The sequence below is a fragment of the Orycteropus afer genome, unplaced genomic scaffold, assembly GCF_000298275.1.
Source record: "Orycteropus afer afer isolate SDZICR_OR568_19922 unplaced genomic scaffold, OryAfe1.0 scaffold00018, whole genome shotgun sequence".
Lineage (NCBI taxonomy): Eukaryota > Metazoa > Chordata > Mammalia > Tubulidentata > Orycteropodidae > Orycteropus > Orycteropus afer.
In genome coordinates, this window is record NW_006921605.1 from 19,320,902 (window position 1) to 19,333,513 (window position 12,612).

General features: G+C 41.7%; 1 protein-coding gene across 1 annotated transcript in view; it reads right to left on the reverse strand.

The window, feature by feature from the left end:
• Nucleotides 1-12,612, reverse strand: part of TANC2 (tetratricopeptide repeat, ankyrin repeat and coiled-coil containing 2) — a 413,117-nt gene that overhangs the window by 3,084 nt on the left and 397,421 nt on the right. Inside the window, exons 19-26 of the mRNA XM_042783546.1 lie at nucleotides 8,468-8,543; nucleotides 8,319-8,351; nucleotides 7,521-7,696; nucleotides 7,082-7,214; nucleotides 6,513-6,542; nucleotides 5,588-5,679; nucleotides 3,087-3,233; nucleotides 496-596 (exon numbers count right to left, since the gene is read on the reverse strand). Coding sequence (XP_042639480.1) covers nucleotides 496-596; nucleotides 3,087-3,233; nucleotides 5,588-5,679; nucleotides 6,513-6,542; nucleotides 7,082-7,214; nucleotides 7,521-7,696; nucleotides 8,319-8,351; nucleotides 8,468-8,543 — 788 coding nt within the window. The remainder of the gene's footprint in view (nucleotides 1-495; nucleotides 597-3,086; nucleotides 3,234-5,587; nucleotides 5,680-6,512; nucleotides 6,543-7,081; nucleotides 7,215-7,520; nucleotides 7,697-8,318; nucleotides 8,352-8,467; nucleotides 8,544-12,612) is intronic.

Here is a 12,612-nt window from a genome sequence, read left to right on the forward strand (position 1 = left end):
GGTGGTGGGGGGTTAGGTGAGAAGGAGGTTTGATGCCACCAGACTTGAGGAGAGCCCCAGAAGGAAGACTACATCGTCCTGGGATTCCCTAAATGCCTGTAGGAAAAAAGAGGAGGCTGTAATGTAAGTGACCCATCCTACTTTTCCCTCTGAATGGAGTGGCATGATATTTTGCTTAAATGGTATCTCTTTATGACATCTGCTTTGGGGGTTGAAAAGTGATTGAGATATGGCAGAGGCTTCTTAGAAGAAGGTGCCATCCTCTAAGAGTGAAAACACATTTTTCTCCCGCAGTAAAATGCTACAGCTGTCCACAGCCCGGAGGGTCTGTCCATCTTCAACTAAGTACTGTGCTCTGTGGGCCATCCCCAAAATGTGGCCCTACGAGTCCTCAGGGACAGAGCTATTGGGCGCCTCTGCCCTTGGGAGGCCAACTTTACCTCGGCCCGTTTTAGAAAAGAGGCTTCTTGCTCTCCGCCCTCTCTGTCCTCTCACCTGCTGCTGCGTTTTGCCCTTGCTCTTGCATAGTAAGCTTCGTAAGATTTCGGTTTCAGCTCCAGGGCCTTAGTAGCGAATTCCTCCGCCATTCCAAAATCCTGTCATTACAATAGGTTTGCAAATGAGTCATTCGAGAGAGATGAAAAATAGACAACTTGGGAATCAAACAAATACTCTGTACATTTCTTTGACATTTACAGACTGAACACTGGGATTCTGACACGCCTGACATGGCTTTAGCCGTGTGGCCCACAGACTGCTAGTTCCTTCTGCCTTTGCCATATGCGGCCCTGCAACCACTCACTGGAATGTGTTTATCCAAAAATACTACATATTTTTATTTGGCCCTCTTACTGCCTTTCTAACAAAGCTCTTTCTAGCCCAGATGCTAAATGTCAACCTTTCACAATTAAAGTTCCTGAAGTTGGAAACCTGAACTCATTACACATGCATGTCTGAGCTATACACTCGGATCTCCCCCTCATGAGGACCCTCATCCTACGTCCACAATTTCCTGCTGCATCTTCTTATAGCTGGGCTTTCTAGGGGTCAAATAAGAATACATCTGATGAAATTTAGAAGGACGGGGTCTGCAGAGAGGGGAACTGTGCTAACTATGAGGACTAGATGGGCTCGGGATACCAGCAGATGGGTTCAAATCTCTGGTCTGCTCTGTAACCCTCAGAGCATATGTATATTTTGTCTTTCTTATCTGCTTGACAGGTCGGGTTAAATGAGATAACTCATTTAAAAGCACTGGTCTCTGCTATACAGCAGATGCTCCCTAAATGGCGGCTTGTATTTCACAGATGTTTCTGGCCTCTTCCTCCTCTTAAGTGATTCCTCACTTAGGAAACATTTAAGATCAAAATAAAATGAGAGAAGAGCAACTAGGGTCCTGGCTGCGACTGCGGTCTGTGCTGCCCCATCCTCTTGATGGTTGAGCCACCTTGGAAGAACACAGCCTTGGAGCTCTCTGTCCTTGCTCTGAGAATCCCCGGCAACAATAACCAGGGGAACAGAATCGACCAAGCAGGGTCCATGTTTTTAAAAGACCCTTACATACTAAGCTAAAGGGGCGAGTCTGTCCTCTCTTTGGGCTGAAGCTGCGACAGCATGGTAGGTTCTGCTTCACTCGTGCCCCTTGATGGGGGAACACAAGGTCGCAGGCAGAACTAAGGCCTCAGGCACACGTAACACTTTTTTTTTTTTTAATTAATGGGCAATTTTCTACAGAAGCAGCCAGACTTCTGGTGATAATCAGTGTACTGGTCCATGGGAAGTGACTATCACCTGTTTCTGAACATACGTGGAACTAGAGAGAAAGCATTCCATTTGTATAGGGGTCATTGTCTATCCCCACTCTTGTTTCCTACTCTTTGCCTCTTGTTTTTTCTTCTGGAACATTCATTATTTCTGGGAAGGTGAGAGTATTTTTAAGAAGTAGATAATCTGTGATACTGCCTCAGAAACCCAAGCAAGGGTGTCTATGAGTGGAGTCCGACTTGACGGCACATAACAACAACAGATTACCTGTAGGGAACAAAGACGCCAGCCAGGAGGGGGACAGCAGCCTCTGGGCTTTGTCTCATTCTCACCAGCTGCTCAGTTCCTTCTGTTTCACAGGAGAAACCATAAGCCTAAGACCCTCCCCTGACTCTGACTCTTAGGGCCACAGCTGTGTCCTTGAGACAGCCAAGTGTGTATCAGGGCTCTTTTCATTGCCAGGTTTTAGATGGATGATATGAGGTCATATATGCAAATAATCTTTTTGGAACTGTTAGCAGGTCTCTTGCCATTGAGGTGGAAATCTTGGTTCTATATAGCTGAGTTCTTTATTGATGAACATTCTTGTTTGCCTTGGATCATTTCTATCTCCTGAGGACACCTCAGGCTGGTGGGTGTCAAAAGATTTGACATGATCTTGGCTAGGCTCTATATCTGAGTGCAGTGTCTGCATGTCAAGGGAGCAGTAGCTGAGGGCATCAGAGACTGCATCTACAAGGCAGGCAAGAAGGACCAAGGACCACTTGGGAGAAAATAAGCGCCCAAGAAGAGTTCTAAGATACCCTTCAGAACAAGAAGGGACATGGAATACTAGAATAAAAAGATAGAGAAAGATGTGAAAAGTTCAAGATTCGCCTTAGATATTAAACCCTGAAGCCCAAAGGCCTGAGTCCTCTTTCTAGCCCTTTCTTAAATGACTAAGGAGACTACTGGAAGTGAAGGGCATGGTTAATATGTATATCTAATTGAAGGTGGAATTTTTGTGACCACTGCTCTCACATTTCCCCAAAGACCAGAAAACTGACTTGGGGGTATGCTGCTATTCCGATCACTTTCAGTGGGAATTATGAAAATTCAGAAAGCTATGAAGTACTCCCAGCATTAACTTTTTAAAAATATTTTGAAATAAAGATTGTATTTAAACTTGATTTCTTTCAAATTGCAAATGTCAGTGCTCTGTGAAGGACAACCAAGTTCCAAATGGGGCAGAAGAGGATTCAGGGGCCTGGTAAAAACTAGTGAGTGACATGGGCTGTCAACTTCCAGGACTGCAGAGAAGAGCTGGGATGAGAGGGACTTACGTTCATTTTCCTGCGACATCGAGAGAGGTTGAGGAGGAGAGACACCTTTAGTTCCCGGAAGGTTTTCAAGTCCTCACCAAACCCTTCTCTAGGGAATTTCTTCAAAGCGTACTGGTAGCGCTGGGCAGCTTCCTTTACTTTACCTTTCTAATGGGAGTACAAGATGGCAAAACACACCATTGGTCTGCTGAGCAGCTGAGGAAGTTTGGTTCCCACTCCCCTCCTCTTCTCAGCAGTTGTTACTAAAGGTTAAGAAACCAAATAGTTTGCCACTGAGTTGATTCTGACTCATAGTGATCCTATACATCAGGAAAGAACTTCCCCATAGTGTTTCCAAGGCTGTAAATCTTACGGAAGCAGACTGCTACATCTTTCTCCTGTGGAGAGGCTGGTGGATTCAAACCTCTGATCTACTGGTTAGCAGCCAAGTGCTTAACCACTGTACCAGCAGAGCTCCTCACTAAGGGTCAGAGAGATAGCAGAGCATCCTCTCAAACATTAGCCTAGGGAGTAGCTCTGGCCCTGATGGTGAGAGAAGGGCTCAGATTTTTCTGCAGGAAATTCTTGTAGGGAAAGCAATGCTGAAGAGGATACCCAAGATATAAACCAGGAAAACAAAGCTTTGGCTAATGAGAAGTCCTAGGCCCCAGCTTCCCAACTGGATTCTAAAGGCACCTACCTTGCTCATTTAAAAGGAACAGTTTTTGAATGATTTCCCTGCAACACATCTCATTTCCTTGTCCCAAACATGCTAAAGTTATGACTGTCTTAATTTCTAGCTTGTCTGGAGAATTTTCTTTTCTTGTTTAATGTTCTACCTTGCCAGCCATGAGAAGAGCTCATTCCCTTCCTCAAAAAGGAAGAGTCTAGCAGCTCAGAGTCTGGAACAGTTTAGCTGCTGCTTCCCTAATCTAATGGGACAAAATGATATCAATTAGTTTTTCCTATTTTTGGAATAGGCATGGGGTGGGGGCGTAGTTGAGAAGTAAAGTTTGGAATTTGTGATTCCGTTAGACTTCATAGGAGGGATTTTCCAAGATGAAGCAAATCTGTGACTAACTTAGGGACCAAGCCCAGGAACCTTGGACTTCTCTTACTTTCTGTATCTGAAAATCTATAAGCTGAGGCCAAAAAGACACAGGAAGCATCTCTTGCTATTCTTTCACCAGACCTCCATCAGCCCCAGTCCTTCTGTATAGCTGCAATCCTACCAGGATTCTACTCTTTCATTTTCCCCTCAGTACGTTTCACTAAGGAGACATGTGGAGTCTCCCAAAGTAGAATTTTTGGTGGGAATAGCAGTGGTTCTGCCTATTCTCATTAGGAGACAGGATTCTTTGCCTTATAAAACATCAGTTATGTTAATAACCAGGGTTTAGATTCCTGAGACCAATGCCATTCTGAAATCCAGAATGGCACTGACACCTGGAGTGATGAGGCTGTTCTTCGAAGTCATACGGAATCATGGTTGGGTCAGGGCTCAAGTCTCCTGGAAAGCCCGAGTCCCAGATTCCCATGACTCCCACTAAGAGCATCTGACTGCTAACCATGAAGGCTGGAGGATCAAACCCCCAAGGTGCTCCATGGAAGGAAGATGGGGCAATCTACTTCTGTAAAGACTTACTGCCTCAGAAACCCAACGGGGGTTGCTATGAGTTGGAACTGACTTGATGGCAGTGAGCTCGGAGCACTCCAAGGGTCCTCAGGGAATAGAGCACTGCTCCTAGGACCTTGTACATTCCTGCCAACAGGGGGAGCAAGGCACTTAATAATTTCCCCATCTTTTAGGCCTGGGGATGTCTCAGGGACACTCACTGCCAAGAAGCTGGGTTGGATTTGTATTCACCTTCAGGAGAAGATCCAGCTAATTTTAACACAGTGAGATGATCTTGACATGGAATGTTCTTAAGGACTTCTCACAGGCCATGGGAGTTTCTTTGTATTAATTAGGGTATGTAGAGTCTTCAGCTTGAATTGATAGTATAAAAAGACTCCATACATTTTTTTTGTTGTTGTCATTCTGTGAGTGGCTTTAAGCAAATCTTGTAATTGCTATTTGCCTCGGTTTCCTTTCTTACGCACGGTTGCTGATAAGGTATTATCACTATAGAGTTTTTAATCCACATGTATATTAAGTATTAAAGCTAAGAACAATGTCTCTTTCCCACAGATGGGAAATATCTATAGCACATGATTTTTCTTTTATTCATCTCATGAGTTTCCATGTCCCACTTAGCAGATTCCATGTAAAATCTGCCATTAAACTGCCCATTAGTGACCAGGTAAAATTAGATGCTTAGTTTTATCAGCTGTAGACATATGTAGGATACTCTTGCTCTCTTGTTGGGAAGGAAAAAAGTCCTAGGATTCCCAGTTTATGAGCTTATTATACACTGACGAATGTATTCTCCCTTTGCCTCTAGAACCAAGGATGCAAACTGTCAAGACTTGGGTAGCGTCAGTGGCTGCTTTGAGGAAACCTTGTTCCTCCCTCCCCTCACCTTATAAAACATGTCCCCCTCTTCCATCAGCTTGCTCAACAGGATGATCATGATGTCTGGTTTGGAGGTGGCCATCGCCCATGTGGCTGGACCTGTAGTGTACAGGATGCATGATGGGTAAAAAACTCATACAATGTAAGGGTGGTAGGAAGCTAGGTGAAAAAAACATCCTGGGGGAATTTCTGCTGAGAGAACAACTTGTTCCACAATAGTTCTTCTTCATCTTTCAGACCTGGGAGTATCTTAGTGACTCCCACTGCCAAGAAGCTGCATTAGATTTGTATTCACCTTAAAATAAGAATACCTGAACTGTCTGAGCTTGTACCACGGGAGGGCAGCAAAGCCTGCGTGTTGCATACGGGCAGGCAATGGCTTAGCTTGGAGTTATTTTAATAAGGAAATCAGGAGAAGGAGTTTAATGTCACCAAAAGATTTTAAAAATCCAAAAAGGTAATTTATTTTAGAATCTTGGACTCAACTTCTCCTTCTCGGCTGTTTATCTTCATAATTTTGAAATATGTACTTTGCAGAAGGGAAACTGTTAAAGACTAAAGGCTCCCTTAATTTACAAATATCAAACAGGACTCCCTGGCATTGATTCTGAACCAGGAGCACAGTTCAAATACCAAATGGACATGAAACAAGTCAACATCATCGAAGGCTACTTTACCCACAAAGGGAAAGAAAAGGTTATGTTGATTAGTTTATAGATGCCTGAATTAGTCACCAACTAAGCTTTTTCAGGGTTAGTTATTAAAAGTTCAAGTTATTCTCTACAACAGTCATTAAAAAAAGTCTTCTTTTAAGGTGAAGTAAATTAAAAGGTTAGAGGTGTAGGGAACTCATGCAGGCTAAATCAAAGAGGAGAAGGCAAAGCTGACCAAGCCATCAGACCACGCCTGATGCTGACAGCGGTGAGATATACCTCGTGGGCGACTCGGTAACGTCTGACAACCTTCAAAGAAAGGAGAAAACAAAAAGTTGTAGGAGAGGGAAAAAAAAAATGGATGAAGGTGAAAAAAAAAGAAGGAAAAAGCAGCAGTGAGAGGCAGGCAGCAAAAAAGCCAGCATATCAGCCAACCCTTGTCTATGGGTCTGTGGGATCGGGGAGCAGCTGGGATAGCCGGAGTCTGAAGCACATACAGAGCAAGGGAAAGCAAGGGCTAAGGCAGCGCAGGGATCCAGGATGCTTCCAGGGCGGGGCGAGGGCGGAGGCATCAGCACCAAGATGTGCTTAAGGTCAGAGCAGCCTCCTCGCTATGGCTCCTAAGGGCATGGCAGATAACCTGGCGACTCTGGACACAGGGTTGCTGCAAATCATGGCTCAGACAGTGTTTTCTCTGTGCCAAGAGTCCTTCTATTCACTTGGATAGTAACTGGGCCAGGGCAGAGGGGAAACTATATACACTCTCACCAAATACCCAGGTCAGCCAGACCACTGGACCAGTCTGGCCTCTGGGCACAGATGGCCAGCACCTTTTTCCTTTCTCCTACCTATTTTGGCTCCTTTCTTCAGAAGGGTGACAACAACAGAAGTGTTCCGGCACCCTACTGCCCTATCCAGAGGGCGCATTCCGCTGTAGTCAACATGCTCGATCATGGCCCCGTGATCCACCAGGAACTGGACCTAGACATGAACCAAGCAGAGCAGTTAATACAGGTGCCACGGCTCCACTGAGGGCTTGGGCTGCCGTAGGCTCGCTCTTCATTCAACTGCTGGTCTGAACTAGAATGTGTACCCATGGTGTTTCAGGTTATAGCCATGTTCTGTCTTTAATGGTGTTTTGGATATCGCTGACCTCTCGCAGGTATAGGCTTGAGAACTTTATATCAGGATTCATCAAACATCACTCTATCCTTAACACCAGATAATATAATGGATGGGGAGCCCTCCCTATTCCTACTACCCTGAGGCTTGTTTAAAGGCACTCACCACCTCTGCATCACCATAGAAAGCAGCCAGATCCAGTGGGGTACGGCCATTTTTGTCAGCATGGTCTGTGGCAGCTCCATTATCGACTAGAGAGCGTACTACTGAGAGATGGCCCTTCAAACAAGCCCAGCTAAGGGCTGTCAGTCCTTCTTTGTCCATTAGAGCAATAGAGGCACCTGTAAGAGCAAATGATAACACAGGACTCAGGAAACATGAACATTCACAGCAGGAGGGAAAGCTAGTACTTAAGGTGTAGACAGCTGAAGAATGTCTTTTGTTTCTGGCCTATTACCATTTTAAGATTGATCCCAGTATGTGAATTATCTCAGTAAAGTTGTAGGGGGGAAAGAAAATGCTTGATCCTACAAGTAGCCAAGAATAGTGTCCAGATGCTTTACTGGGTACTCAAGGTTCTCTACACACTCTCCAAGTTGACTCTCTATCCTTAAGCTTTATATTGTCCTGTGAGAATTCTCTGCTTTGGCCATATGGACGTGCTGAGTGCCTCCAGAATTTGCCATAAATATTTCTCTATCCTTGCTTTTGGTTATGTCACTCCCATGTGTGGAACACCTACCTTTTCCTTCTCTAAGACTTGTCTCACTTCTTTCTACTCATCCTCTAGGAACTATCTCAAGTCCATTGTTATGTATCTTTTTTTTTTTTTTTTTAAATGTATACCACTTGCATGTAATAAATTTTCAGTGAATGTTTTGTGAACTGACTGGACATCTTCCATTTATAATGGCATGAACTCCTTGAGAGACTCTCATAAAACTGGAGCTCATACATGCTTACCATTGACGATACCACCAGGCTGCTTTCTCTTCCCTAAAAACAGGAGGGAATAGACTCACGGGAGGATACTGAGGCCAGGGCACAAAGGAAATTCAGAGCTTACTTAAGCTCGTCAGCCTTCTTCAATGACTCCATTTCTACTTTCTTACCACCTTTTATAGTCTGCGTCTGCTTTCCTTCAGCACTTCTGTTTTCATCTCTAAGGATCAAGGCATACTTAATATGCTGTTTTGGATTTATTTTAAAACTGAATAAACATTTGGTTCTTAGGCCTAGACTGTAAGCCCTTGGATGGCAAGGAACCTATCATTTCCTTGCTAGCTTTGAAGAATACCTAAAACAATTCTTTTCATACAGTTGGCACATCATAGATAGTAACTAAATTAGATATCAACTTACTGCATATGGGACACTCGCCAGGCTTCCTCCTTAGAGGGAGAGGATTCAGATGTCAGCGTAAGCTTAGATCTATCTGCCACATCCAGGATTAGGTTCTCCCTAGCAATAATCTGGCCTAAGTGTATCACCTCTGTATCCCTGTTGTTGTTGTTGTTGTGTGCCATCGAGTCCGACCCGACTCATAGTGACCCCTCCTGGGGTTTCCGAGGCAGTATCCCTAGAGGTTAGATAACCAAATTTTGTGGCTTTCCATAGTATGATAAAGGGCTGGGAGATACCATAACTCAAATTCTAATGAAAGCTATTTATTTACGTATGTATGTATGTATGTATGTATGTATGCACTGGATGCTTGAAACAAAAGGTTGATGGTTGGAGCCTACCAGCCACTCCATGAGAGAAAGATGAAGCAGTCTGCTTCCATAAAGATCATAGCCTTGGAAACTGTATGGGACAGTTCTACTCTGTCCTAGAGAGTCGCTGTGAGTTGGAATTGACTCAGTGGCAGTGGGTTTGGTTTTGTTGTCATTAAAACACTGACTCTTATATTAATTTGAATATGGGTCAGAATCCAAGAAGATTCCTCAGCTGTGAAATCTATAAATTCCCTGGACAGAGCCTCAAGAGGTAGAAAAAGCAAAGGATAAGGTTTTAGATATTTAATACAGATAAACTGATTCTCCAAACATAAGAAAAACTGGACTTTAAGAAATTAAAGAGATACATACGAAGTAAACCCATAACATGTTCAATATTCAAAAGTTCAAGTTGTAATGTTCTCCCTTTATTTTATCTTCCCCATACAGTTAATGCAGAATCCCATCCAGTTCTCTCAAACATCTACCTTAAAACTTCAGGATTATCTTCGATTCTTCTATTTGCCTTATTTCCCACATCTAATCAGTCTTTGTACAAAAAATAATCCTCACACTTGGCCTTTCTGTGCTGTTCTGACAGCTACTGCCCTTGCATCAGAGCCTTATTACTTCTCACCTGTTTTATTAAGTGGCTTCTGAAACCTATCTCCTGGCCCTTTATGATTTGTCCATCAACTCTTCTAGACACACTATTGCCAGGGTAATTTAATTTTTTTCAATCATGGCTCACATGTATTTATTTATTTCAATACTTTCAGTTGCTTTTTTTTTTATTGTGGCGAAATACATATAACAGAAAATATTTGCCATTTTAACCATGTTTATGTGTACACTTCAGTGACATTAATTACATTATGTTGTGTGACGATCACCATTACCTGTTTCCAAAGTTTTTCATCACCTTTAACAGCAACTCAATACTGCTTAAGCAGTAATTTCTCTTTCCCTCTCCCACTTGCCCCTAGTAACCACAAATAAACTGTCTCTATGCATTTGTCTATTCTAGTGGGATCATATAATATTTGTCCTTGGTGTGCGACTTATTTCACTCAACATATGTTTACCAGGTTCATGCATGTTGCAGCACTGATCAGAATACTTCATTCCATTTGATGGCTGAATAATATTCCATTGTGTGTACCTACCACATTTTGTTTATCCACTCATCTGCTGACGGACACTTGAGTTGTTTCCACCTTTTGGGGTTACTGTGAATAATGCCACAATGAACACTGGTGTACAAGCACCTGTTTTGAGTTTCTGCTTTCACGTCTTCTGGGTAAAACGCTACAAGTAGAATGGCTGGGTAATTCTATGTTTAACTTTTTGAGCAACCACTAAACTCAAACTAAATAGCAACTAAAAACATTGCAATCAGTAAAAATATATGTTAAGCTATTATTGGGAAAAAAAACCAACTAAAATTACACTGGCAGCAGTGTGAATACTAGAGTTGATAGAGGAATTACAAAGGGCTAGGAGATCAGTTGTTATGTGCCGTCGAGTTGGACCCGACTCTTAGTGACCCCTCCTTGGGTTTCCGAGGTAGTATCACTATGGAAGTAGATTGCCCCATCTCCCTTCTGAGAGGAGATCAGTTAGGAAGCCATTTAGTAGCATGGGTGAGAGGTGATGAGATTTGATACAAGAGTAACAGCTGTCAGAATAGTACAAAAAAGGCCAAAGGCAAGAAATATTTTTTATATAAAGACCACAGAAGATGTACCATTTTACAATACCATCAGCAATGGATGAAGCTTCCAATTTCTCCATATCCTCGCCAAAACTGTCGTTTTCAGTTTATCTAATAATAGTCATCCTAGTGGTCGTGGAGACAGCTCACTGTAGTTCTAATGTGCATTTCCCTGGTAACTGATAACATTGAGCATTTTTTCATATTTTTTCTTTGATGAAATGTTTGTTCAAGTCCTTGTTCATTTTTTTGATTGGGTTGTTTTTCTTTTTGCTACTGAGTTGTAGCTCTTTATATATTCCAGATACTGAGCCCTTATCAGATAAATGGTTCCCAAGTATTTTCTCCAGTTCTGTAGGTTGTCTCTTCACTTTTTCAATAGTTCTTTGATGCACAGAAGTTTTAATTTTGATAATGTGCAATGTGTCTATTTTGTCTGTTTTTGCTTGTACTTTTCGTGTCACATCTGAGAACCCACTGTTGATAATTAAGTGCTGAAGAATTACTCTGCTTTGTTCCAAGCGTTTTACGTAAGTCAGTTCTTCCATTTAGGTTGCCGATCCATTTTGAGTTAATTTTCATCATGGTGTGGGGAATGGATACGGTCATTCTTTTGCATGTAGAGATCCAGTTGTCCCAGCCCCATTTATTGAAGAGACTATTCTTTCTCCATTGAGTGGACAAGAACTCCTTGTTGAAAATCAGCTGACCACATGATTTGTTTATGGATTCTCAATTCTATTTTATTGCTTTATATGTCTGTCCTTATACTAGCACTGAACTGTGTGAAATCAGGAAGTGTGAGTCTTCCTACTTTATTCTTCTTTTCCAAGATTACTTTAGTTATTCAGGGTCCCTTGAAATTTCATATAAACATAAGGACTGGATTTTTAAAATATCTACAAAGAAGGCTGTTGCATTAAATTTATACATTGCTTTAGGTAGTATTAACATGTTAACAATATTAGGTCTTCCAATCCATGAACATGGAAAGTCTTTCCATTTATTTAGGTCTTTAGTAATGTTTAATAGTTTTTAGTATAAATCTTTCACCTCACTGGTTAAATTTTTCCCCAGATATTTTATTCTTTTAGATGGTATTGTAAATGGAATTGTTTTCTTAATTTCCTTTTCAGATTGCTCACTGCTGGTGTGTAAAAACTCAACTGATTTTTTGTCACTTTACTAAATTCATTTAGTAGCTCTAGTGGATTTTATGTGGATTCTTTGGAATTTCCTGTACATAGTATCATATCACCTGCAAAGATGGATACTTTTACTTCTTCCTTTCTGATTTGAATCCTTTTCTTGTCTAGAAAGAAAGGAAATTTGAAACCTTTCCTTGTGCCAGTTTTCATTAATTTTCTTCATTAGTTGAGAGAGATGTTTTTAGTATGTTTGCAACCATTTTTACAGGAGGGTTAGAACTGTTAAAGATAATAGGCTTAAACATAAGAGAAGTGTGACAGGCTCTTTTCTTCTAAATATAAAATAATGAAGTCAGAGTTATAATACAGCTATCATGCATAAAGGACAACGCAGGAAGAAACCTTTTTGTGCTATTGTTCACTGTTTATGATCTTTGATACAGTGAACAAGTTCAACAAAACTTGTTGAAGTTTTATTAACCTTCAAAACTCATTGGAACTTCCAGTACAAAGTTGAATAGTAGTGGTCAGAGTGGACATCCTTGATTTGTTCCAGATTTTACGGGGAAAACTTTCAGTCTTTCTCCATTGAGTGTGATGTTAGCTGTGGATTTTTCATTAAATATGCTTTATCAAATTGGGTAATTTCCCTTCTATTTCTAATTTTTTTTTTTTTT